The 27,038-nt window shown below is 61.7% G+C and overlaps 1 protein-coding gene across 5 annotated transcripts in view; it reads left to right on the plus strand.

Moving 5' to 3' along the window:
- The window catches only part of LOC142492494 (multifunctional protein CAD-like), a 204,035-nt gene continuing 176,997 nt past the window's right edge, over positions 1 to 27,038 (plus strand). For all 5 annotated transcript variants that reach the window (XM_075595154.1, XM_075595157.1, XM_075595158.1 and 2 more), the window contains exons 1-6: positions 1 to 180; positions 2,935 to 3,064; positions 11,435 to 11,577; positions 12,304 to 12,445; positions 22,330 to 22,501; positions 23,571 to 23,756. In XM_075595154.1, coding sequence (XP_075451269.1) covers positions 16 to 180; positions 2,935 to 3,064; positions 11,435 to 11,577; positions 12,304 to 12,445; positions 22,330 to 22,501; positions 23,571 to 23,756 — 938 coding nt within the window. In that variant the 5' untranslated portion in view covers positions 1 to 15. The remainder of the gene's footprint in view (positions 181 to 2,934; positions 3,065 to 11,434; positions 11,578 to 12,303; positions 12,446 to 22,329; positions 22,502 to 23,570; positions 23,757 to 27,038) is intronic.

A 27,038-nucleotide genomic window follows, 5' to 3' on the forward strand; every position in this document is an offset into this window, starting at 1 on the left:
GAACCCCTGACCTGAATGTCCCTGTGCCTCCCGCCCCCAGTTTTCCAGACCGGCATGGTGGGGTACCCCGAGGCCCTGACAGACCCTTCCTACAAGTCTCAGATCCTGGTCCTCACCTACCCGCTGATCGGGAACTACGGGATCCCCCAGGACCAGCAGGATGAGTTCGGACTCAGCCGGGTAAGGGAAGTGCAGGGGGGTGGCGAGCTGGTGGGGGGGGGGAGAGAGGGTTGGTGGGACTTGGGGGTGGGGGCGGCGAGCAGGTGGGGGGGGGAGAGAGGGTTGGTGGGACTGGGGGGTGGGGGCGGCGAGCAGGTGGGGGGGGAGAGAGGGTTGGTGGGACTGGGGGGTGGGGCGGCGAGCTGGTGGGGGGGGGGAGAGGGTTGGTGGGACTGGGGGGTGGGGGCGGCGAGCTGGTGGGGGGGGGGAGAGGGTTGGTGGGACTGGGGGGTGGGGGCGGCGAGCTGGTGGGGGGGGAGAGAGGGTTGATGGGACGGGGGTGGGGGTGGCGAGCTCGTGGGGGTGGCGAGCTGGTGGGGGAGGGTTGGTGCGACTGGGGGGGAGGGGGGGTGGCGAGCTGGTGGGGGGGGGGGAAGAGGGTTGGTGGGACTGGGTGGGTGACACTTGGGTTCGGTGAAAGTCCCTGACAAAAATACCGTTACGGGTTTTGCATACAATACGCCGCCGCGCCCCCCTCCCACAATCCCTGCTCTGATTGGTTGGATATTTCTGTGCTTCAACCAATTAGAACAAGAGAACATTTCACTGATCATAAGTTTATTGGGTAAGAAACTCAATGAGAGCAGTAAGGTTACACGGACCCCCCCCTCGAACCTTTACACGGACCCCCCCCTCTCCCCCCCTCGTACCTTTACACAGACCTCTCCCCTCGTACCTTTACACGGACCCCCCCCCCTCGTACCTTTACACGGAACCCCCTCGTACCTTTACACGGACCCCCCTCCTCTCCCCTCGTACCTTTACACGGACCCCTCCCCCCTCGTACCTTTCCACGGACCCTCCCCTCGTACCTTTCCACGGACCCCCCCCCTCCCCTCGTACCTTTACAGGACCCTTCCCCTCGTACCTTTACACGGACCTCCCCTGTTCCAGCTCTCGGGTATGAGTCTGCCTGTCTCTCCGTGGCTGGGTAGCGCTCTCTCTCTCTCTCTCTCTCTCTCTCTCTCTCTCTGTGGGATTCCCAGCTCTCGGGTATCAGTCTGCCTGTCTCTCCGTGGCTGGGTAGCGCTCTCTCTCTCTCTCTGGGATTCCCAGCTCTCAGGTATCAGTCTGCCTGTCTCTCCGTGGCTGGGTAGCGCTCTCTCTCTGTGTGGGACTCCCAGCTCTCGGGTATCAGTCTGCCTGTCTCTCCGTGGCTGGGTGGCGCTCTCTGTCTCTCTCCCTGGGATTCCCAGCTCTCGGGTATCAGTCTGCCTGTCTCTCTGTGGCTGGGTAGCGCTCTCTCTCTCTGTGGGATTCCCAGCTCTCGGGTATCAGTCTGCCTGTCTCTCTGTGGCTGGGTGGCGCTCTCTGTCTCTCTCTGTGGGATTCCCAGCTCTCGGGTATCAGTCTGCCTGTCTCTCCGTGGCTGGGTGGCGCTCTCTGTCTCTCTCTGGGATTCCCAGCTCTCGGGTATCAGTCTGCCTGTCTCTCTGTGGCTGGGTAGCGCTCTCTCTCTCTGTGGGATTCCCAGCTCTCGGGTATCAGTCTGCCTGTCTCTCTGTGGCTGGGTAGCGCTCTCTCTCTCTGTGGGATTTCCAGCTCTCGGGTATCAGTCTGCCTGTCTCTCCGTGGCTGGGTAGCGCTCTCTCTCTCTCTCTCTCTCTCTCTGTGGGATTCCCAGCTCTCGGGTATCAGTCTGCCTGTCTCTCCGTGGCTGGGTGACGCTCTCTGTCTCTCTCTGTGGGATTCCCAGCTCTCGGGTATCAGTCTGCCTGTCTCTCCGTGGCTGGGTAGCGCTCTCTCTGTGGGATTCCCAGCTCTCGGGTATCAGTCTGCCTGTCTCTCCGTGGCTGGGTAGCGCTCTCTCTCTCTGTGGGATTCCCAGCTCTCGGGTATCAGTCTGCCTGTCTCTCTGTGGCTGAGTAGCGCTCTCTCTGTGGGATTATCTCGCATTCCTTCCCGTGGCCTTGAGCCTCTGCTCCTGATAACTGTGCTGCTCCGGCTCACATACGTGTGCGTGATGTTTCCGCTGCTGCTCCGACTCACATACGTGTGCGTGATGTTTCCGCTGCTGCTCCGGCTCACATACGCGTGCGTGTTGTTTCCGCTGCTGCTCCGGCTCACATACGTGTGCGTGTTGTTTCCGCTGCTGCTCCGGCTCACATACGTGTGCGTGATGTTTCCGCTGCTGCTCCGGCTCACATACGTGTGCGTGATGTTTCCGCTGCTGCTCCGGCTCACATACGTGTGCGTGATGTTTCCGCTGCTGCTCCGGCTCACATACGTGTGCGTGATGTTTCCGCTGCTGCTCCGGCTCACATACGTGTGCGTGATGTTTCCGCTGCTGCTCCGGCTCACATACGTGTGCGTGATGTTTCCGCTGCTGCTCCGGCTCACATACGTGTGCATGATGTTTCCGCTGCTGCCTGTCACCCTGAGGGGGGGGGGGGGGCCTGTGTCTGTTACTGTGCTTCCCTTCCCCCCCCCCCCCCAAACAGATCAGGTATTTGAGATATCCCTGCTTCAGCGGAGGGAGTGCCCCCTACTGGAGCAATGCCCCTTTACCCCATACAATGCATTGCAGGCCCCTCGGGCAGTGAAGGGTTAAGGGCGTTTCCACAGCGCTGCCATTCAATGGTCTCCTACCACACACAGTGCCTCTCACGTATGGCCTTGTGTGTGTGTAATATATATATTTATTGTGTGTGGCTCAGTACCACTGCTTGTTACCCGTGTATCCCTGTGTCTGATCCGTGTGTTCCCTCTCCCCAGTGGTTCGAGTCCGATCGGATCCACGCGTCGGCGCTGATCGTGGGAGAGAACTCGGGGAACCACAGCCACTGGAGCTCGGCGCTCTCACTGGACCAGTGGCTGAAGCACCACGGAGTCCCTGGACTGGAAGGTACTGGGGGGAGGGGGATGGTGTGCCTGGGGGAAGGGGGGAGAAGGGGGCCTCGGTTTGGGGGAGATGGGCGGGTGATGGAGCCTCTAGGGGGCAGTGGAGCCATTTCTTCTTCGCTGTTGTCATTTCTGTTTAAAAAGGCGCAGTACCGGCAGCACGCGCCCGCAGGGGTGGGGGGCCCACAGGGGTGGGCACCCGCAGGGGTAGGCGGCGCAGGGCCACGCACCCGCAGGGGTAGGCGGCGCAGGGCCACGCACCCGCAGGGGTAGGCGGCGCAGGGTGTGACGGGAGACGCGCTTAATAACACATTTATATTTCGTGGGTCCTGATTGAGCAGAACAGGTTGAGCAAAATAAACTGAGATTTATTCCCTTGATAGGCAAACACACGACAACTGCAGAATACACTTAATAATTACACTTACGGGTAGAGGAACAGGGGGTAATGTCCAGAAAGGTGCCAAAGCACCAGAAGATTGTCCTTTAAAATTTAGTCCTTTTGCAAATTGCCAAATAAATAGCCCCAGTCCAATCCTTCTGTGAATGGGCAAAGTCTTTTCTTGTTCTTTGGGGTTTGTTCTGGAATCCCCAGGGCTAACGAAATCCTGAAGCAGGGCAAGTTTCCTTGTTGCGATGTTTTTAACCCCTTGCTTTCTGGAATCGTAGCCGCTGTACTTAGATCTTATCCGCTTGAAGAAATCAGGTAACAACAACAGCAACAACAACAACACAGGAATGAGGGTTACAGGCCTTTTTAAGGACAAGGGCCTGTGAAGTGTTACATTAGCCTCATCCCATTGGCAAGGAATTATCTTCCTCCTATCAGAACCTGCCATGTCACATGGGCAAATCCTACAGCCAGCTCAGGTAACTCTGAGCATGCTCAGTAAGCAGATTGGTAGCACTGCTAAGTAAAAAGGGGCCACTCATTTCTGGGGACGCAATGTCTGGAGTTTGGTCCCAAGGTGTGAAATATCCAGGATGAGTAACAGGATCTGCTACTCAGGGAATAGTTCCGTGGGCGCCTATAAAATTTTACCACTATAAAGGATATACGAAAACCAAGCCTGTTGGTTGTGAAGATTGTTGATCCTCACGGTGGGCTTGAAAACAAAGAGAAAGCACAACACATAGCGTAATACTGTTGAAACATATAAGACAAGTTGTTTGTTTAATGTTTCAACAGTATTACGCTATGTGTTGTGCTTTCTCTTTGTTTTCAAGCCCACCGTGAGGATCAACAATCTTCACAACCAACAGGCTTGGTTTTCGTATATCCTTTATAGTGGTAAAATTTTATAGGCGCCCACGGAACTATTCCCTGTCCATACTGTTTTCCTGACCAGGGGGTCAGGCTTTGTGTCCTAGGCAGCCCCTTATGTATAGTTTTAATTAATATATAAGGTAATAGTTACTACACCACACACATTACGGTTAGCGCTACCTGTTTTGTTGTTTAGGATCTGCTACTCAGAAACATCCTGATTTAAGTGACACTTTAAGAATCTGGGGTCTTTCATCCCCTAGACGCATCGGCATCTCCCAACAGGGGGCTCATGTATGCATAACATTTGTTCCTTAATGCATTACAAAGGCAGGCAGAAAAAAATAGCATCCTGCTGGTACATTTTAAAACTGCAACAGAAAGGCACTTTATCAAAAATATATGTTTCCCTTATGACAAAGTTATATTTTTAATAGGTGTGTTCTTGGGGATCATCCAAGATGATCTGGGCACCCTGTAAGGACCGCAGCCCTCCATCAGGCATGGTTCTTTGCACCCCGGTGCCTGGGAGCAAATCTTCTGGCTGCCCCAGAATAACAGCAGCACCCAAATCTGGCAAGCTCCCTGCTTGCCGGTCACCAAAGGTAACCCTCCGTGTGTGCCTGCTCAGGACATCAGCAGGCTGCATCTCGACTGATGCACTTGGACATCCTCTGCTCACTGCTGCTAGCTCTGAGGTGACAAAAGCAGCATCTGCCTGGGACATCCCTCTTGGTTGTGGCTCCATGGCTGTGCTCTGTTCCTCTGTGTGGGCCAGCCCAATCTGGGTTACTGGCCCTGCAGCTGGTGAACGTTGCCCCTGATGGGGGTCCCCCAGACCGCTCACGGTCCGGGCAATGTGGCCGGATGTGGCCCACCTTGTGGCAATGATAGCACGTCTCTCAAGCTTGAACTCCCCAGTATAGGGCGTGACGCTGCCCACTGTATGTTTGGGAGTCCGCTGAGGTGCAGACTGGTCCCCTCTAGCCGGAATGGCTGCCTCTCTGGGGACTGCTGCGTTGCTCACCAAGGCTCTGCTGGTTACATATTAATTTGCTGGCTCTGCTGCGTCCACAGCAGTTACTCTGGGAACGTCCTGTTCCCCGCTGACAAGGTGGGAGTGAGGGGTCCTTCCAAGCGCTGTCGACAGGAGCTGTACCCACTGTTCATAGCTAACCCCTTCTCCCCAGGCGGTGAGGAGTGCAATGAGACCAAAAGGTAGCAAGTTCGGTCGCCGCAGCAACTAACCCATCTGCACCCCCTGGCACCACGCCACCCTCTTCCAGGCGGTCACTGACATCCTCCCGCTGTCCTTGCAGCCCCGGAGCTGGAGGGACCGCCTGCACTCCGTGCTGAGTACTGTTCTGGCGGGGCCATCCTGCCCTCATATTCTTCTATGTCCTCCTCCAGCTGACTCTTTGAACGACCGTCTGTCGTGAACCCGTACCCCACACATCTCTCCACTATCTGCGCCCGTTTCCAGGTACAAAACCTTCCTGAGCGTGGACTCATGGTGCCACTGGGGTATAGGTCCAGAGACCGGTGAATTATCTCGTGCTTCTTTGGAAGTGTGTGTAAGTTGCCACTTGTCTGAGGAGCTTGCAATCTACAAGGTCCTCATTATATTGCAGGACACTGCAATATAGGCTCAATCAGTATCTCACCAGCTGCCACCAGTTTTAAACGCCTGTGACGGGAGACGCGCTTAATAACACATTTATATTTCGTGGATCCTGGTTGAGCAGAACAAGCTGAGCAAAATAAACTGAGATTTATTCCCTTGATAGGCAAACACACGACAACTGCAGAATAAATTTAATAATTACACGTACGGGTAGAGAAACAGAGGATAATGTCCAGAAAGGTGCAAAGCACCAGAAGATTGTCTTTTAAAATGTAGTCCTTTTGAAAATTGCCAAATAAATAGCCAGTCCAATACTTCTGCGAACGTGCAAAGTCTTTTCTGGTTCTCTGGGATTCGTTCCGGATCCTCAGGGCTAACGAAATCCTGAAGCAGGGCAAGTTTCCTTGTTGCGATGTTTTTAACCCCATGCGTTCTGGAATCGTAGCCGCTGTACTTAGGTCTTATCCGCTTGAAGAAATCAGGTAGCAACAGCAACAACAACAGCATCAACAACAACACAGGAATGAGGGGTACAGGCCTTTTTAAGGACATGGGCCTGTGAAGTGTTACATTAGCCTCATCCCATTGGTAAGGAATTATCTTCCTCCTATCAGAATTTGCCATGTCACATGGGCAAATCCTACAGCCAGCCCAGGTAACTCTGAGCATGCTCAGTAAGCAGCTTGGTAGCACTGCTAAGTAAAAAGGGGCCACTCATTTCTGGGGACGCAACATCTGGAGTTTGGTCCCAAGGTGTGAAATATCCAGGATGAGTAACAGGATCTGCTACTCAGAGACATCCTGATTAAGTGACACTTTAAGAATCTGATGTCTTTCATCCCCTAGACACATCGGCATCTCCCAACCGGGGGCTCATATATGCATAACATTTGTTCCTTAATGCATTACAAAGGCAGGCAGAAAAAAATAGCATCCTGCCGGTACATTTTAAAATTGCAACAGAAAGGCACTTCATCAAAAATATATGTTTCCCTTATGACAAAGTTATATTTTTAATATGTATGTTCTTGTAGGGTTACACTGAGGCTGCACACCAAAAATCAGGGTGCTGGCTCACTCCGTTCCTAAATTAGCAGTCTTAATGGAACGGCTCCTGTTAGTCTGCACTGCAGGTAGTGACTAGCCTGCAAAAAGTGGACAACAATGCATATAGGGGAAAATGGTACATGGGAACAGCATATAAAATTAACCCCTTCATCCCCAATACGAAATAGGGGTAACCAGCCGAGCCCAGTGCCTTTATTAATGCGCTGATTACCCCCATTTTCGCCACCCTGGGGTAGGCGGCCCGCAGGGGGTAGGCGGCCCGCAGGGGGTAGGAGGCCCGCAGGGGGGGGGGGTAGGCGGCCCGCAGGGGGGGGGTAGACGGCCCGCAGGTGGGGGGGTAGGCGGCCCGCTGGGCCATGCGCCCGAGTTCTCCTTTTAGTGTGGCAGCACAGAGCTGTTTTGTGTGCAGATTACACACGGTCTCCTCGGGCAGTGTGTTATGCGAGGTTGGCTAATCCCACTACGTTGCAGGCGCTTCGCTGGTGGGTTACCCGGGCTCAGGACTTGCACTGCATGGTTTTTAGGAATAAAATCCGGTGAGCGGGCAGAGATCGTATTCTCTGCGCAGTGTTTACGGAGACTGGGGTCTCACACCCCCAGGACCCTGTGTTTGGGGGGGCTAGGGTCTCCCACCTCCGGACCCTGTGTTTGGGGGGCTGGGGTCTCCCGCCTCCGGACCCTGTGTTTGGGGGGGCTGGGGTCTCACACCTCCGGACCCTGTGTTTGGGGGGGCTGGGGTCTCCCGCATCCGGACCCTGTGTTTGGGGGGGCTGGGGTCTCCCGCATCCGGACCCTGTGTTTGGGGGGCTGGGGTCTCCCGCATCCGGACCCTGTGTTTGGGGGGGCTGGGGTCTCCCGCCGCCAGACCCTGTCTTTGGGGGGGCTGGGGTCTCCCGCCGCCGGACCCTGTGTTTGGGAGGCTGGGGTCTCCTGCCGCCGGACCCTGTGTTTGGGGGGGCTGGGGTCTCCTGCCGCCGGACCCTGTGTTTGGGGGGGCTGGGGTCTCCCACCCCCAGGACCCTGTATTTGGGGGGGCTGGGGTCTCCCACCCCCAGGACCCTGTGTTTGGGGGGCTGGGGTCTCCCACCTCCGGACCCTGTGTTTGGGGGGGCTGGGGTCCCCCGCCTCCAGACCCTGTGTTTGGGGAGCTGGGGTCTCCCACCCCCAGGACCCTGTGTTTGGGGGGGCTGGAGTCTCCTGCCCCCAGGACCCTGTGTTTGGGGGGGCTGGGGTCTCCTGCCCCCAGGACCCTGTGTTTGGGGGGGCTGGGGTCTCCCACCCCCAGGACCCTGTGTTTGGGGGGGCTGGGGTCTCCCACCCCCAGGACCCTGTGGGGGGGCTGGGGTCTCCCACCCCCAGGACACTGTGTTTGGGGTGGCTGGGGTCTCCCACCCCCAGGACCCTGTGTTTGGGGGGGCTGGGGTCTCCCGCCTCCGGACCCTGTGTTTGGGGGTGGGGGCTGGGGTCTCCCACCCCCAGGACCCTGTGTTTGGGGGGGCTTGGGTCTCCCACCCCCAGGACCCTGTGTTTGGGGGGCTAGGGTCTCCCACTTCCGGACCCTGTGTTTTGGGGGGCTAGGGTCTCCCACCTCCGAACCCTGTTTTTGGGGGGGCTGGGGTCTCCCACCTCCGAACCCTGTGTTTGGGGGGCTGGGGTCTCCCACCTCCGAACCCTGTGTTTGGGGGGGGCTGGGTGTGACGGGAGACGCACTTTATATAGGAACAGAGGATAATGTCCAGAAAGGTGCAAAGCACCAGAAGATTTTCTTTTAAAATGTAGTCCTATTGCAAATTGCCAAATAAATAGCCCCAGTCCAATCCTTCTGTGAACGTGCAAAGTCTTTTCTGGTTCTCTGGGATTGGTCTGGATTCCCGGGGCTAACGAAATCCTGAAGCAGGGCAAGTTTCCTTGTTGCGATGTTTTTTAACCCCTTGCGTTCTGGAATCGTAGCCGCTGTACTTAGGTCTTATCCGCTTGAAGAAATCAGGTAACAGCAACAGCAAGAACACAGGAATGAGGGGTACAGGCCTTTTTAAGGACAAGGGCCTGTGAAGTGTTACATTAGCCTCATCCCATTGGCAAGGAATTATCTTCCTCCTATCAGAACCTGCCATGTCACATGGGCAAATCCTACAGCCAGCCCAGGTAACTCTGAGCATGCTCAGTAAGCAGCTTGGTAGCACTGCTAAGTAAAAAGGGGCCACTCATTTCTGGGGACGCAGCGTCTGGAGTTTGGTCCCAAGGTGTGAAATATCCAGGATGAGTAACAGGATCTGCTACTCAGAAACATCCTGATTAAGTGACACTTTAAGACTCTGGGGTCTTTCATCCCCCCCACACGTCCCTAGACCCATCGGCATCTCCCACCAGGGGGTCCATGGATGCATAACGTTTGTTCCTTAATGTGGCGAAAATGGGGGTAATCGGCGCATTAATAAAGGCAGTGGGCTCGGCTGGTTACCCCTATTTCGTATTGGGGATGAAGGGTTTCATTTTATATGCTGTTCCCATGTACCGTTCTCCCCTCTATGCATTGTTGTCCCCTTTTTGCAGGCTTGTCCTTACCTGCGGTGCTGAATAACAGGAGCCGTTCCATTAAGACTGCTAATTTAGGAACGGAGTGAGCCAGCACCCTGATTTTTGGTGTGCAGCCTCAGTGTAACCCCCCAAGAACACACATATTAAAAATATAACTTTGTCATAAGGGAAACATATATTTTTGATAATGTGCCTTCTGGTGCAGGTTTATATGTACCGGCAGGATGCTATTGTTTCTGCCTGCCTTTGTAATGCATTAAGGAACAAATGTTATGCATACCAGAACCAAATGTTTTGACACCTATGAGCTGGGTCACTTGCCTATGCAAGCTTCAAAGCTAGCCTGCTGGGCCCACGCCTGTAAGTCTCTCTGGAAGTTGCATATCAAAAGACCCAGAGTAAGGGGGCTGTGAATTGGCCAGATGGATGCTAAATAGGAAGTCCTGGTGACCATGTGGGCTAACTCACACCCTGAGTTCCCCCTTCCAGCCTGAGAGGGGCCAGGTAGAGAGGGGAGTGCACCTATGCTAAGTAGCAAGATGGCGTTGTCGCACATGCTCTGTGTGAACAGGAAATCCCTGGTGCCCACTCGCGAAACTGTGGGCAAGTAGGTGATTGGGGAATGATTACTTTCCCACGAGGGGGATTGGGTGGGTATGTTGGCGATAGGCTTCCAATTCCTATATACATCCCACCCAGGCTATTCCCCATTGTCTTTCGTTTTTCATTCTATCATGTGAGCAGAGAAGAGCAGCAGCACATTCCTGGAACGCAAAGAGTCTTATTACATCGGAACGAAGGACAAAACTCTGCGTTAGGACACTGTGAGTGCTGGGGGTTATTTGATTAACCCCAACGGACCAGAAAAGACTTTGCACATTCACAGAAGGATTGGGGCTGGCAATTTGTGCCCTTGCAAAAGGACTACATTTTAAAAGACAATCTTCTTCTGCTTTCCACCTTTCTGGACATTATCCCCTGTTCCTATACCAGTATGTGTAATTATTAAGTGTATTCTGCAGTTGTCGTGTGTTTGCCTATCAAGGGAATAAATCTCAGTTTATTTTGCTCAACCTGTTCTGCTCAATCAGGATCCACGAAATATAAATGTGTTATTAAGCGCGTCTCCGTCACACTTAATGCATTACAAAGGCAGGCAGAAAAAATAGCATCCTGCCGGTACATTTTAAAACTGCAACAGAAAGGCACTTCATCAAAAATATATGTTTCCCTTATGACAAAGTTATATTTTTAATATGTGTGTTCTTGGGGGGTTACACTGAGGCTGCACCCCAAAAATCAGGGTGCTGGCTCACTCCGTTCCTAAATTAGCAGTCAAGGGGACAACAATGCATAAAGGGGAGAATGGTACATGGGAACAGCATATAAAATTAACCCCTTCATCCCCAATACTAAATTGGGGTAACCAGCCGAGCCCACTGCCTTTATTAATGCGCTGATTACCCCCATTTTCGCCACACTGGGGTCTCCCGCCTCCGGACCCTGTGTTTGGGGGGCTGGGGTCTCCCGCCTCCGGACCCTGTGTTTGGGGGGCTAGGGTCTCCCGCCTCCGGAGCCTGTGTTTGGGGGGCTGGGGTCTCTCGCCTCCGGACCCTGTGTTTGGGGGGGCTGGGGTCTCCCACCTCCGGACCGTGTGTTTGGGGGGGCTAGGGTCTCGCCTCCGGACCCTGTGTTTGGGGGGGCTAGGGTCTCGCCTCCGGACCCTGTGTTTGGGGGGGCTAGGGTCTCCCGCCGCTGGACCCTGTGTTTGGGGGGCTTGGGTCTCCCACCTCTGGACCCTGTGTTTGGGGGGCTGGGGTCTCTGTCTCTCCTCCCCCCCCCCCCCTCTGACCCTTCTGACCCCTCTCTTCTCCCAGGTGTGGACACGCGGGCGCTTACCAAGAAGATTCGGGAGAAGGGCACGATGCTCGGCAAACTGGTCCTAGAGGGAACAGACGAGAGCCGGGTCCCGTACTTGGACCCCGGGAAGCGGAACCTGGTGCAGGAGGTGTCCCTGAAGGTAAGCGCCGCCCGACCGCTCGATGCACCGCGTCGGCTTCTCCATGGAAACCGGGGAAACCGCCGTCCGAACGCTCTGTGCACCGCGCCGGCTTCTCCAGGGAAACCGCCACCCGAGCGCTCGATGCACCGCGCCGGCTTCTCCGGGGAAACCGCCGTCCGAACGCTCTGTGCACCGCGCCGGCTTCTCCGGGGAAACCGCCGTCTGACCGCTCGATGCACCGCGCCGGCTTCTCCGGGGAAACCGCCGTCCGAACGCTCGATGCACCGCGCCGGCTTCTCCGGGGAAACCGCCGCCCGACCGCTCGATGCACCGCGCCGGCTTCTCCGGGGAAACCGCCGCCCGACCGCTCGATGCACCGCGCCGGCTTCTCCGGGGAAACAGCCGTCCGAACGCTCTGTGCACCGCGCCGGCTTCTCCGGGGAAACTGCGACCCGAACGCTCTGCATGTACCGCGCCGGCTTCTCCGAGGAAACCGCCACCCAACTGCTCTGTGCATGCGCAGCGCCAGCTTCTCTGGGGAAACCGCCGCCCGAACGCTCGTTGCATGGGCCGGCGTCTCACCCCTGATATAGGAACCCCGAAACTATAATAAAACTTCTGGAAAAGGCCATGTTTGCACCGAATGTCCCTTTCCTGCCGCACTCTCCGGCGCGTGCGTTGGCAGTGCCTGGGCGGGTTATTAGCACATGGCGGCCTGTAATAAAGATGTCTTCCTGCCTGCAGGAGGCGCGGGTGTTTAATCGCGGCGGTGATCCCAGGATCGCGGTTCTGGATTGTGGGCTGAAGTATAACCAGATCCGCTGCCTGTGCCAGCGGGGCGCCGAGGTCACCGTCCTGCCCTGGGACCGCGCCCTGAACAGCGCAGGTAACACCGCGCGCCCGTGGGGGGACCTGTGAATGTGTCTGTCTCCCTCGCTTCCTCTCCCCCTCCTCGTGCGTTCGCGCTCGCTCCCCCTCCTCGTGCCTTCGCGCTCGCTCCCCCTCCTCGTGCCCTCGCGCTCGCTCCCCCTCCTTGTGCCCCTCTCGCTCGCGCTCTACGTCTCTTGTCAGAGTACGACGCGCTGTTTCCCAGTAACGGCCCGGGGTGACCCCTCTTCTCGCGCTCCTCACGCTCTGCGTCTCTTGTCAGAGTACGACGCGCTGTTTCTCAGTAACGGCCCGGGGGACCCCTCCTCTCGCGCTCCTCACGCTCTGCGTCTCTTGTCAGAGTACGACGCGCTGTTTCTCAGTAACGGCCCGGGGGACCCCTCCTCTCGCGCTCCTCACGCTCTGCGTCTCTTGTCAGAGTACGACGCGCTGTTTCTCAGTAACGGCCCGGGGGACCCCTCCTCTCGCGCTCCTCACGCTCTGCGTCTCTTGTCAGAGTACGACGCGCTGTTTCTCAGTAACGGCCCGGGGGACCCCTCCTCTCGCGCCCCTCACGCTCTGCGTCTCTTGTCAGAGTACGACGGGCTGTTTCTCAGTAACGGCCCGGGGGACCCCTCCTCTCGCGCCCCTCACACTCTGCGTCTCTTGTCAGAGTACGACGCGCTGTTTCTCAGTAACGGCCCGGGGGACCCCTCCTCTCGCGCCCCTCACGCTCTGCGTCTTTTGTCAGAGTACGACGCGCTGTGTCTCAGTAACGGCCCGGGGGACCCCTCCTCTCGCGCTCCTCACGCTCTGCGTCTCTTGTCAGAGTACGACGCGCTGTTTCTCAGTAACGGCCCGGGGGACCCCTCCTCTCGCGCCCCTCACGCTCTGCGTCTCTTGTCAGAGTACGACGCGCTGTTTCTCAGTAACGGCCGGGGGACCCCTCCTCTCGCGCCCCTCACGCTCTGCGTCTCTTGTCAGAGTACGACGGGCTGTTTCTCAGTAACGGCCCGGGGGACCCCTCCTCTCGCGCCCCTCACGCTCTGCGTCTCTTGTCAGAGTACGACGCGCTGTTTCTCAGTAACGGCCCGGGGGACCCCTCCTCTCGCGCTCCTCACGCTCTGCGTCTCTTGTCAGAGTACGACGCGCTGTTTCTCGGTAACGGCCCGGGGGACCCCTCCTCTCGCGCTCCTCACGCTCTGCGTCTCTTGTCAGAGTACGACGCGCTGTTTCTCAGTAACGGGCCGGGGGACCCCTCCTCTCGCGCCCCTCACGCTCTGCGTCTCTTGTCAGAGTACGACGCGCTGTTTCTCAGTAACGGCCCGGGGGACCCCTCCTCTCGCGCCCCTCACGCTCTGCGTCTCTTGTCAGAGTATGACGCGCTGTTTCTCAGTAACGGCCGGGGGACCCCTCCTCTCGCGCTCCTCACGCTCTGCGTCTCTTGTCAGAGTACGACGCGCTGTTTCTCAGTAACGGCCCGGGGGACCCCTCCTCTCGCGCCCCTCACGCTCTGCGTCTCTTGTCAGAGTACGACGCGCTGTTTCTCAGTAACGGCCGGGGGACCCCTCCTCTCGCGCTCCTCACGCTCTGCGTCTCTTGTCAGAGTACGACGCGCTGTTTCTCAGTAACGGCCCGGGGGACCCCTCCTCTCGCGCTCCTCACGCTCTGCGTCTCTTGTCAGAGTACGACGCGCTGTTTCTCAGTAACGGCCCGGGGGACCCCTCCTCTCGCGCCCCTCACGCTCTGCGTCTCTTGTCAGAGTACGACGCGCTGTGTCTCAGTAACGGCCCTGGGGACCCCTCCTCTCGCGCTCCTCACGCTCTGCGTCTCTTGTCAGAGTACGACGCGCTGTTTCTCGGTAACGGCCCGGGGGACCCCTCCTCTCGCGCTCCTCACGCTCTGCGTCTCTTGTCAGAGTACGACGCGCTGTTTCTCGGTAACGGCCCGGGGGACCCCTCCTCTCGCGCTCCTCACGCTCTGCGTCTCTTGTCAGAGTACGACGCGCTGTTTCTCAGTAACGGCCCGGGGGACCCCTCCTCTCGCGCCCCTCACGCTCTGCGTCTCTTGTCAGAGTACGACGCGCTGTTTCTCAGTAACGGCCGGGGGACCCCTCCTCTCGCGCCCCTCACGCTCTGCGTCTCTTGTCAGAGTACGACGGGCTGTTTCTCGGTAACGGCCCGGGGGACCCCTCCTCTCGCGCCCCTCACGCTCTGCGTCTCTTGTCAGAGTACGACGCGCTGTTTCTCGGTAACGGCCCGGGGGACCCCTCCTCTCGCGCCCCTCACGCTCTGCGTCTCTTGTCAGAGTACGACGCGCTGTTTCTCAGTAACGGCCCGGGGGACCCCTCCTCTCGCGCCCCTCACGCTCTGCGTCTCTTGTCAGAGTACGACGCGCTGTGTCTCAGTAACGGCCCGGGGGACCCCTCCTCTCGCGCTCCTCACGCTCTGCGTCTCTTGTCAGAGTACGACGCGCTGTTTCTCAGTAACGCCCGGGGGACCCCTCCTCTCGCGCTTCTCACGCTCTGCGTCTCTTGTCAGAATACGACGCGCTGTTTCTCAGTAACGGCCCGGGGGACCCCTCCTCTCGCGCTCCTCACGCTCTGCGTCTCTTGTCAGAGTACGACGCGCTGTTTCTCAGTAACGGGCCGCGGTACCCCTCCTCTCGCGCTCCTCACGCTCTGCGTCTCTTGTCAGAGTACGACGCGCTGTTTCTCAGTAACGGCCGGGGGACCCCTCCTCTCGCGCTCCTCACGCTCTGCGTCTCTTGTCAGAGTACGACGCGCTGTTTCTCAGTAACGGCCCGGGGGACCCCTCCTCTCGCGCTCCTCACGCTCTGCGTCTCTTGTCAGAGTACGACGCGCTGTTTCTCAGTAACGGCCCGGGGGACCCCTCCTCTCGCGCCCCTCACGCTCTGCGTCTCTTGTCAGAGTACGACGGGCTGTTTCTCAGTAACGGCCCGGGGGACCCCTCCTCTCGCGCCCCTCACGCTCTGCGTCTCTTGTCAGAGTACGACGCGCTGTTTCTCAGTAACGGCCCGGGGGACCCCTCCTCTCGCGCCCCTCACGCTCTGCGTCTCTTGTCAGAGTACGACGCGCTGTGTCTCAGTAACGGCCCGGGGGACCCCTCCTCTCGCGCTCCTCACGCTCTGCGTCTCTTGTCAGAGTACGACGCGCTGTTTCTCAGTAACGGCCCGGGGGACCCCTCCTCTCGCGCCCCTCACGCTCTGCGTCTCTTGTCAGAGTACGACGCGCTGTTTCTCAGTAACGGCCGGGGGACCCCTCCTCTCGCGCCCCTCACGTTCTGCGTCTCTTGTCAGAGTACGACGGGCTGTTTCTCAGTAACGGCCCGGGGGACCCCTCCTCTCGCGCCCCTCACGCTCTGCGTCTCTTGTCAGAGTACGACGCGCTGTTTCTCGGTAACGGCCCGGGGGACCCCTCCTCTCGCGCCCCTCACGCTCTGCGTCTCGTCAGAGTACGACGCGCTGTTTCTCAGTAACGGCCCGGGGGACCCCTCCTCTCGCGCCCCTCACGCTCTGCGTCTCTTGTCAGAGTACGACGCGCTGTGTCTCAGTAACGGCCCGGGGGACCCCTCCTCTCGCGCTCCTCACGCTCTGCGTCTCTTGTCAGAGTACGACGCGCTGTGTCTCAGTAACGCCCGGGGGACCCCTCCTCTCGCGCTCCTCACGCTCTGCGTCTCTTGTCAGAATACGACGCGCTGTTTCTCAGTAACGGCCCGGGGGACCCCTCCTCTCGCGCTCCTCACGCTCTGCGTCTCTTGTCAGAGTACGACGCGCTGTTTCTCAGTAACGCCCCGGGGGACCCCTCCTCTCGCGCCCCTCCTCTCGCGCCCCTCACGCTCTGCGTCTCTTGTCAGAGTACGACGCGCTGTTTCTCAGTAACGGCCCGGGGGACCCCTCCTCTCGCGCTCCTCACGCTCTGCGTCTCTTGTCAGAGTACGACGCGTTGTTTCTCAGTAACGGCCCGGGGGACCCCTCCTCTCGCGCCCCTCACGCTCTGCGTCTCTTGTCAGAGTACGACGCGCTGTTTCTCAGTAACGCCCCGGGGGACCCCTCCTCTCGCGCTCCTCACGCTCTGCGTCTCTTGTCAGAGTACGACGCGCTGTTTCTCAGTAACGGCCCGGGGGACCCCTCCTCTCGCGCTCCTCACGCTCTGCGTCTCTTGTCAGAGTACGACGCGCTGTTTCTCAGTAACGGCCCGGGGGACCCCTCCTCTCGCGCCCCTCACGCTCTGCGTCTCTTGTCAGAGTACGACGGGCTGTTTCTCAGTAACGGCCCGGGGGACCCCTCCTCTCGCGCCCCTCACGCTCTGCGTCTCTTGTCAGAGTACGACGCGCTGTGTCTCAGTAACGGCCCGGGGGACCCCTCCTCTCGCGCCCCTCACGCTCTGCGTCTCTTGTCAGAGTACGACGCGCTGTGTCTCAGTAACGGCCCGGGGGACCCCTCCTCTCGCGCTCCTCACGCTCTGCGTCTCTTGTCAGAGTACGACGCGCTGTTTCTCAGTAACGCCCGGGGGACCCCTCCTCTCGCGCTCCTCACGCTCTGCGTCTCTTGTCAGAATACGACGCGCTGTTTCTCAGTAACGGCCCGGGGGACCCCTCCTCTCGCGCTCCTCACGCTCTGCGTCTCTTGTCAGAGTACGACGCGCTGTTTCTCAGTAACGCCCCGGGGGACCCCTCCTCTCGCGCCCCTCCTCTCGCGCCCCTCACGCTCTGCGTCTCTTGTCAGAGTACGACGCGCTGTTTCTCAGTAACGGCCCGGGGGACCCCTCCTCTCGCGCTCCTCACGCTCTGCGTCTCTTGTCAGAGTACGACGCGTTGTTTCTCAGTAACGGCCCGGGGGACCCCTCCTCTCGCGCCCCTCACGCTCTGCGTCTCTTGTCAGAGTACGACGCGCTGTTTCTCAGTAACGCCCCGGGGGACCCCTCCTCTCGCGCTCCTCACGCTCTGCGTCTCTTGTCAGAGTACGACGCGCTGTTTCTCAGTAACGGCCCGGGGGACCCCTCCTCTCGCGCTCCTCACGCTCTGCGTCTCTTGTCAGAGTACGACGCGCTGTTTCTCAGTAACGGCCCGGGGGACCCCTCCTCTCGCGCCCCTCACGCTCTGCGTCTCTTGTCAGAGTACGACGGGCTGTTTCTCAGTAACGGCCCGGGGGACCCCTCCTCTCGCGCCCCTCACGCTCTGCGTCTCTTGTCAGAGTACGACGCGCTGTGTCTCAGTAACGGCCCGGGGGACCCCTCCTCTAGCGCTCCTCACGCTCTGCGTCTCTTGTCAGAGTACGACGCGCTGTTTCTCAGTAACGGCCCGGGGGACCCCTCCTCTCGCGCTCCTCACGCTCTGCGTCTCTTGTCAGAGTACGACGCGCTGTTTCTCGGTAACGGCCCGGGGGACCCCTTCTCTCGCGCTCCTCACGCTCTGCGTCTCTTGTCAGAGTACGACGCGCTGTTTCTCAGTAACGGCCCGAGGGACCCCTCCTCTCGCGCCCCTCACGCTCTGCGTCTCTTGTCAGAGTACGACGCGCTGTTTCTCAGTAACGGCCGGGGGACCCCTCCTCTCGCGCCCCTCACGCTCTGCGTCTCTTGTCAGAGTACGACGGGCTGTTTCTCAGTAACGGCCCGGGGGACCCCTCCTCTCGCGCCCCTCACGCTCTGCGTCTCTTGTCAGAGTACGACGCGCTGTTTCTCGGTAACGGCCCGGGGGACCCCTCCTCTCGCGCCCCTCACGCTCTGCGTCTCTTGTCAGAGTACGACGCGCTGTTTCTCAGTAACGGCCCGGGGGACCCCTCCTCTCGCGCCCCTCACGCTCTGCGTCTCTTGTCAGAGTACGACGCGCTGTTTCTCAGTAACGCCCGGGGGACCCCTCCTCTCGCGCTTCTCACGCTCTGCGTCTCTTGTCAGAATACGACGCGCTGTTTCTCAGTAACGGCCCGGGGGACCCCTCCTCTCGCGCTCCTCACGCTCTGCGTCTCTTGTCAGAGTACGACGCGCTGTTTCTCAGTAACGGGCCGCGGTACCCCTCCTCTCGCGCTCCTCACGCTCTGCGTCTCTTGTCAGAGTACGACGCGCTGTTTCTCAGTAACGGCCGGGGGACCCCTCCTCTCGCGCCCCTCACGCTCTGCGTCTCTTGTCAGAGTACGACGCGCTGTTTCTCAGTAACGGCCCGGGGGACCCCTCCTCTCGCGCTCCTCACGCTCTGCGTCTCTTGTCAGAGTACGACGCGCTGTTTCTCAGTAACGGCCCGGGGGACCCCTCCTCTCGCGCCCCTCACGCTCTGCGTCTCTTGTCAGAGTACGACGGGCTGTTTCTCAGTAACGGCCCGGGGGACCCCTCCTCTCGCGCCCCTCACGCTCTGCGTCTCTTGTCAGAGTACGACGCGCTGTTTCTCAGTAACGGCCCGGGGGACCCCTCCTCTCGCGCCCCTCACGCTCTGCGTCTCTTGTCAGAGTACGACGCGCTGTGTCTCAGTAACGGCCCGGGGGACCCCTCCTCTCGCGCTCCTCACGCTCTGCGTCTCTTGTCAGAGTACGACGCGCTGTTTCTCAGTAACGGCCCGGGGGACCCCTCCTCTCGCGCCCCTCACGCTCTGCGTCTCTTGTCAGAGTACGACGCGCTGTTTCTCAGTAACGGCCGGGGGACCCCTCCTCTCGCGCCCCTCACGTTCTGCGTCTCTTGTCAGAGTACGACGCGCTGTGTCTCAGTAACGGCCCGGGGGACCCCTCCTCTCGCGCTCCTCACGCTCTGCGTCTCTTGTCAGAGTACGACGCGCTGTTTCTCAGTAACGCCCGGGGGACCCCTCCTCTCGCGCTCCTCACGCTCTGCGTCTCTTGTCAGAATACGACGCGCTGTTTCTCAGTAACGGCCCGGGGGACCCCTCCTCTCGCGCTCCTCACGCTCTGCGTCTCTTGTCAGAGTACGACGCGCTGTTTCTCAGTAACGGCCCGGGGACCCCTCCTCTCGCGCTCCTCACGCTCTGCGTCTCTTGTCAGAGTACGACGCGCTGTTTCTCAGTAACGGGCCGCGGTACCCCTCCTCTCGCGCTCCTCACGCTCTGCGTCTCTTGTCAGAGTACGACGCGCTGTTTCTCAGTAACGGCCCGGGGGACCCCTCCTCTCGCGCTCCTCACGCTCTGCGTCTCTTGTCAGAGTACGACGCGCTGTTTCTCAGTAACGGCCCGGGGGACCCCTCCTCTCGCGCCCCTCACGCTCTGCGTCTCTTGTCAGAGTACGACGCGCTGTTTCTCAGTAACGCCCCGGGGGACCCCTCCTCTCGCGCCCCTCCTCTCGCGCCCCTCACGCTCTGTGTCTCTTGTCAGAGTACGACGCGCTGTTTCTCAGTAACGGCCCTGGGGACCCCTCCTCTCGCGCCCCTCACGCTCTGCGTCTCTTGTCAGAGTACGACGCGCTGTTTCTCGGTAACGGCCCGGGGGACCCCTCCTCTCGCGCTCCTCACGCTCTGCGTCTCTTGTCAGAGTACGACGCGCTGTTTCTCAGTAACGGGCCGGGGAACCCCTCCTCCCGCGCTCCTCACGCTCTGCGTCTCTTGTCAGAGTACGACGCGCTGTTTCTCAGTAACGGCCCGGGGGACCCCTCCTCTCGCGCTCCTCACGCTCTGCGTCTCTTGTCAGAGTACGACGCGCTGTTTCTCAGTAACGGCCCGGGGGACCCCTCCTCTCGCGCTCCTCACGCTCTGCGTCTCTTGTCAGAGTACGACGCGCTGTTTCTCAGTAACGGCCCGGGGGACCCCTCCTCTCGCGCCGCTCACGCTCTGCGTCTCTTGTCAGAGTACGACGCGCTGTTTCTCAGTAACGGCCCGGGGGACCCCTCCTCTCGCGCTCCTCACGCTCTGCGTCTCTTGTCAGAGTACGACGAGCTGTTTCTCGGTAACGGCCCGGGGGACCCCTCCTCTCGCGCTCCTCACGCTCTGCGTCTCTTGTCAGAGTACGACGCGCTGTTTCTCAGTAACGGCCCGGGGGACCCCTCCTCTCGCGCTCCTCACGCTCTGCGTCTCTTGTCAGAGTACGACGCGCTGTTTCTCAGTAACGGCCCGGGGGACTCCTCCTCTCGCGCTCCTCACGCTCTGCGTCTCTTGTCAGAGGTACGACGCGCTGTTTCTCAGTAACGGCCCGGGGGACCCCTCCTCTCGCGCTCCTCACGCTCTGCGTCTCTTGTCAGAGTACGACGCGCTGTTTCTCAGTAACGGCCCGGGGGACCCCTCCTCTCGCGCTCCTCACGCTCTGCGTCTCTTGTCAGAGTACGACGCGCTGTTTCTCAGTAACGGCCCGGGGGACCCCTCCTCTCGCGCTCCTCACGCTCTGCGTCTCTTGTCAGAGTACGACGCGCTGTTTCTCAGTAACGCCCGGGGGACCCCTCCTCTCGCGCTCCTCACGCTCTGCGTCTCTTGTCAGAGTACGACGCGCTGTTTCTCAGTAACGGCCCGGGGGACCCCTCCTCTCGCGCTCCTCACGCTCTGCGTCTCTTGTCAGAGTACGACGCGCTGTTTCTCAGTAACGCCTGGGGGACCCCTCCTCTCGCGCTCCTCACGCTCTGCGTCTCTTGTCAGAGTACGACGCGCTGTTTCTCAGTAACGGCCCGGGGGACCCCTCCTCTCGTGCTTCTCACGCTCTGCGTCTCTTGTCAGAGTACGACGCGCTGTTTCTCAGTAACGGCCCGGGGGACCCCTCCTCTCGCGCTCCTCACGCTCTGCGTCTCTTGTCAGAGTACGACGCGCTGTTTCTCAGTAACGGCCCGGGGGACCCCTCCTCTCGCGCTCCTCACGCTCTGCGTCTCTTGTCAGAGTACGACGCGCTGTTTCTCAGTAACGGCCCGGGGGACCCCTCCTCTCGCGCCGCTCACGCTCTGCGTCTCTTGTCAGAGTACGACGCGCTGTTTCTCGGTAACGGCCCGGGGGACCCCTCCTCTCGCGCCCCTCACGCTCTGCGTCTCTTGTCAGAGTACGACGCGCTGTTTCTCAGTAACGGCCCGGGGGACCCCTCCTCGCGCGCTCCTCACGCTCTGCGTCTCTTGTCAGAGTACGACGCGCTGTTTCTCAGTAACGCCCGGGGGACCCCTCCTCTCGCGCTCCTCACGCTCTGCGTCTCTTGTCGGAGTTCGACGCGCTGTTTCTCGGTAACGGCCCGGGGGACCCCTCCTCTCGCGCCCCTCACGCTCTGCGTCTCTTGTCAGAGTATGGCGCGCTGTTTCTCAGTAACGGCCCGGGGGACCCCTCCTCTCGCGCCCCTCACGCTCTGCGTCTCTTGTCAGAGTACGACGCGCTGTTTCTCAGTAACGGCCCGGGGGACCCCTCCTCTCGCGCCCCTCACGCTCTGCGTCTCTTGTCAGAGTACGACGCGCTGTTTCTCAGTAACGGCCCGGGGGACCCCTCCTCTAGCGCTCCTCACGCTCTGCGTCTCTTGTCAGAGTACGACGCGCTGTTTCTCAGTAACGGCCCGGGGGACCCCTCCTCTCGCACTCCTCACGCTCTGCGTCTCTTGTCAGAGTACGACGCGCTGTTTCTCAGTAACGGCCCGGGGGACCCCTCCTCTCGCGCCCCTCACGCTCTGCGTCTCTTGTCAGAGTACGACGCGCTGTTTCTCAGTAACGGCCCGGGGGACCCCTCCTCTCGCGCTCCTCACGCTCTGCGTCTCTTGTCAGAGTACGACGCGCTGTTTCTCAGTAACGGCCCGGGGGACCCCTCCTCTCGCGCCCCTCACGCTCTGCGTCTCTTGTCAGAGTACGACGCGCTGTTTCTCAGTAACGGGCCCGGGGGGACCCCTCCTCTCGCGCCCCTCACGCTCTGCGTCTCTTGTCAGAGTAACGACGCGCTGTTTCTCGGTAACGGCCCGGGGGACCCCTCCTCTCGCGCTCCTCACGCTCTGCGTCTCTTGTCAGAGTACGACGCGCTGTTTCTCAGTAACGGCCCGGGGGACCCCCTCTTCTGCCAGGAGTCCGTGCGTAACGTTACAAAGGTCCTGATGGAGGACGATCCCAAACCCGTGTTCGGGATCTGTCTGGGGCACCAGATCCTGTCCCTCGCCATCGGGGCCAAGACTTACAAGATGAAGTGAGTGAGGGGATCCGGTGCAGGGGGGTGGGGGAGGGGATCCGTGCAGGGGGGTGGGGGAGGGATCCGGTGCAGGGGGGGTGGGGGAGGGATCCGGTGCAGGGGGGTGGGGGAGGGATCCGGTGCAGGGGGGTGGGGGGAGGGATCCGGTGCAGGGGGGTGGGGGAGGGATCCGGTGCAGGGGGTGGGGAGGGATCCGGTGCAGGGGGGTGGGGAGGGATCCGGTGCAGGGGGGGTGGGGGAGGGATCCGGTGCAGGGGGGCGGGGGAGGGATCCGGTGCAGGGGGGCGGGGGAGGGATCCGGTGCAGGGGGGTGGGGGGAGGGATCCGTTGCAGGGGGGCGGGGGAGGGATCCGTTGCAGGGGGGCGGGGGAGGGATCCGTTGCAGGGGGGGCGGGGGAGGGATCCGTGCAGGGGGGCGTGGGAGGGATCCGGTGCAGGGGGGCGGGGGAGGGATCCGTTGCAGGGGGGCGGGGGAGGGATCCGTTGCAGGGGGGGCGGGGGAGGGGATCCGGTGCAGGGGGGGTGGGATCCGGTGCAGGGGGGTGGGATCCGGTGCAGGGGGTGGGATCTGGTGCAGGGGGGTGGGATCCGGTGCAGGGGGGTGGGATCCGGTGCAGGGGGGTGGGGGTGGGATCCGGTGCAGGGGGGCGGGGGAGGGATCCGGTGCAGGGGGGGCGGGGGAGGGATCCGGTGCAGGGGGGCGGGGGAGGGATCCGGTGCAGGGGGGAGGGATCGCGGTGCAGGGGGGAGGGATCCGGTGCAGGGGGGAGGGATCCGGTGCAGGGGGGGAGGGATCCGGTGCAGGGGGGGAGGGATCCGGTGCAGGGGGGAGGGATCCGGTGCAGGGGGGAGGGATCCGGTGCAGGGGGGGCGGGATCCGGTAGAGGGGGGTCGGGGGAGGGATCCGGTGCAGGGGGGGGCGGGGGAGGGATCCGGCGGAGGGGGAGGGATTCGGTGGAGGGGGGTCGGGGAGGGATCCGGTGCAGGGGGGCGGGGGAGGGATTCGGTGGGGGGGGAGGGAATATATACAGGATCTCTTCTCATTCGTTCTCTTATCCCCTCCCAGATACGGGAACCGTGGTCACAACCAGCCATGTATCCACGAGGACTCCCAGCGCTGCTTCATCACCTCCCAGAACCACGGGTACGCCGTGGAACCCAGCACCCTCCCGGAGGGCTGGTCCGCGCTGTTCACCAACGCCAACGACGGCTCTAACGAGGGGGTTGTGCACATCTCCAAGCCGTTCTTCAGGTGAGCGGAGGCCCGGTCATTTCATTCAGTGCCCCCCCCACCCGGCCTCCGGTGTCCCCCCCCCCTCCCCCCGGGCCTCCGGTGTCCCCCCCGGCCTCCGGTGTCCCCCCCCCCCCCCCGGCCTCCGGTGTCCCCCCCCCCCCCCGGCCTCCGGTGTCCCCCCCCCCCCCCGGCCTCCGGTGTCCCCCCCCGGCCTCCGGTGTCCCCCCCGGCCTCCGGTGTCCCCCCCGGCCTCCGGTGTCCCCCCCCCCCCGGCCTCCGGTGTCCCCCCCCCCGGCCTCCGGTGTCCCCCCCCCCCCCCCCCGGCCTCCGGTGTCCCCCCCCGGCCTCCGGTGTCCCCCCCGGCCTCCGGTGTCCCCCCCCCCCCCTGGCCTCCGGTGTCCCCCCCCCGGCCTCCGGTGTCCCCCCCCCCCCCCAGCCTCCGGTGTCCCCCCCCCCCCCCCGGCCTCCGGTGTCCCCCCGGCCTCCGGTGTCCCCCCCCCCCCGGCCTCCGGTGTCCCCCCCCCCCGGCCTCCGGTGTCCCCCCCCCCCGGCCTCCGGTGTCCCCCCCCCCCCCCGGCCTCCGGTGTCCGGCCTCCGGTGTCCCCCCCCCCGGCCTCCGGTGTCCCCCCCCCCGGCCTCCGGTGTCCCCCCCCCCCGGCCTTCGGTGTCCCCCCCCCCGGCCTCCGGTGTCCCCCCCCCCGGCCTCCAGTGTCCCCCCCCCCCCGGCCTCCGGTGTCCCCCCCCCCGGCCTCGGCGTGTCCCCCCTCCCCGGCCTCCGGTGTGTCCCCCCCCCCCCGGCCTCCGGTGTGTCCCCCCCCCCCGGCCTCCGGTGTCCCCCACCCCCCCCGGCCTCCGGTGTCCCCCCCCCCCCCGGCCTCCGGTGTCCCCCCGGCCTCCGGTGTCCCCCCCCCCCGGCCTCCGGTGTGTCCCCCCCCCCCCTCGGCCTCCGGTGTGTGTCCCCCCCCCCGGCCTCCGGTGTCTCCCCCCCCCCCCGGCCTCCGGTGTGTGTCCCCCCCCCCCCCCGGCCTCCGGTGTGTGTCCCCCCCCCCCGGCCTCCGGTGTCTCCCCCCCCCCCCCCGCCTCCGGTGTCCCCCCGGCCTCCGGGTTCCCCCCCCCCCCCCGGCCTCCGGTGTGTCCCCCTCCCCCCGGCCTCCGGTGTGTCCCCCCCCCCCCGGCCTCCGGTGTGTCCCCCCCCCCCCGGCCTCCGGTGTCCCCCCCCCCCCCGGCCTCCGGTGTGGTCCCCCCCCCCCCGGCCTCCGGTGTGTCCCCCCCCCCCGGCCTCCGGTGTCCCCCCCCCCCGGCCTCCGGTGTCCCCCCCCCCCCCCCGGCCTCCGGTGTCCCCCCCCCGGCCTCCGGTGTCCCCCCCCCCGGCCTTCGGTGTCCCCCGGCCTCCGGTGTCCCCCCCCCCCGGCCTCCGGTGTCCCCCGGCCTCCGGTGTCCCCCCCCCCCCCCCCGGCCTCCGGTGTCCCCCCCCCGGCCTTCGGTGTCCCCCGGCCTCCGGTGTCCCCCCCCCCCCGGCCTCCGGTGTCCCCCGGCCTCCGGTGTCCCCCCCCCCCCCCCCGGCCTCCGGTGTCCCCCGGCCTCCGGTGTCCCCCGGCCTCCGGTGTCCCCCCGGCCTCCGGTGTCCCCCCCCCGGCCTCCGGTGTCCCCCCCCCCCGGCCTCCGGTGTCCACCCACCCCCGGCCTCCGGTGTCCCCCCGGCCTCCGGTGTCCCCCCCCGGCCTCCGGTGTAACCCGATTACCACAATGCATCTCTTTCTGCGGCCGTTCCTTGCAAGGATTCACAAAGATGGTTAAAGGGTCGCCCAATCAGAAGCTGCGATGTTCTTATGATGTCACCGCTTTCTGTTGGCTGCCTGAGGGAGGCTGCCTCCGGCGGCCATATTGTTTCTTCGAAACAAGAATGACAAAATGAAGTGGGGTCCCCGTAGGTTGAGAAGTGGTTGTGTGCGCGGCGGTTACGTGTGTGTCGGTGAATGTGTGCGGCGGTTACGTGTGTGTCGGTGAATGTGTGCAGCGGTTACGTGTGTGTCGGTGAATGTGTGCAGCGGTTACGTGTGTGTCGGTGAATGTGTGCAGCGGTTACGTGTGTGTCGGTGAATGTGTGCAGCGGTTACGTGTGTGCGGTGGTTACGTGTGTGTGTCGGTGAATGTGTGCAGCGGTTACGTGTGTGTCGGTGAATGTGTGCAGCGGTTACGTGTGTGTCGGTGAATGTGTGCAGCGGTTACGTGTGTGTCGGTGAATGTGTGCAGCGGTTACGTGTGTGTCGGTGAATGTGTGCAGCGGTTACGTGTGTGCGGTGGTTACGTGTGTGTGTCGGTGAATGTGTGCGGCGGTTACGTGTGTGTCGGTGAATGTGTGCAGCGGTTACGTGTGTGTCGGTGAATGCGTGCAGCGGTTACGTGTGTGTCGGTGAATGTGTGCGGCGGTTACGTGTGTGTCGGTGAATGTGTGCGGCGGTTACGTGTGTGTCGGTGAATGTGTGCAGCGGTTACGTGTGTGTCGGTGAATGTGTGCAGCGGTTACGTGTGTGTCGGTGAATGTGTGCAGCGGTTACGTGTGTGTCGGTGAATGTGTGCAGCGGTTACGTGTGTGCGGTGGTTACGTGTGTGTGTCGGTGAATGTGTGCGGCGGTTACGTGTGTGTCGGTGAATGTGTGCAGCGGTTACGTGTGTGTCGGTGAATGTGCAGCGGTTACGTGTGTGTCGGTGAATGTGTGCAGCAGTTACGTGTGTCGGTGAATGTGTGCAGCGGTTACGTGTGTGTCGGTGAATGTGTGCAGCGGTTACGTGTGTGTCGGTGAATGTGTGCAGCGGTTACGTGTGTGGTCGGTGAATGTGTGCAGCGGTTACGTGTGTGTCGGTGAATGTGTGCAGCGGTTACGTGTGTGTCGGTGAATGCGTGCAGCGGTTACGTGTGTGCGGCGGTTACGTGTGTGTCGGTGAATGTGTGCAGCGGTTACGTGTGTGTCGGTGAATGTGTGCAGCGGTTACGTGTGTGCGGTGGTTACGTGTGTGTGTCGGTGAATGTGTGCAGCGGTTACGTGTGTGTCGGTGAATGTGTGCAGCGGTTACGTGTGTGTCGGTGAATGTGTGCAGCGGTTACGTGTGTGCGGTGGGTTACGTGTGTGTGTCGGTGAATGTGTGCGGCGGTTACGTGTGTGTCGGTGAATGCGTGCAGCGGTTACGTGTGTGTCGGTGAATGTGTGCGCGCGGTTACGTGTGTGTCGGTGAATGTGTGCGGCGGTTACGTGTGTGTCGGTGAATGTGTGCGGCGGTTACGTGTGTGTCGGTGAATGT

The sequence above is a fragment of the Ascaphus truei genome, chromosome 4, assembly GCF_040206685.1.
Source record: "Ascaphus truei isolate aAscTru1 chromosome 4, aAscTru1.hap1, whole genome shotgun sequence".
Taxonomy (NCBI): Eukaryota; Metazoa; Chordata; class Amphibia; order Anura; family Ascaphidae; genus Ascaphus; species Ascaphus truei.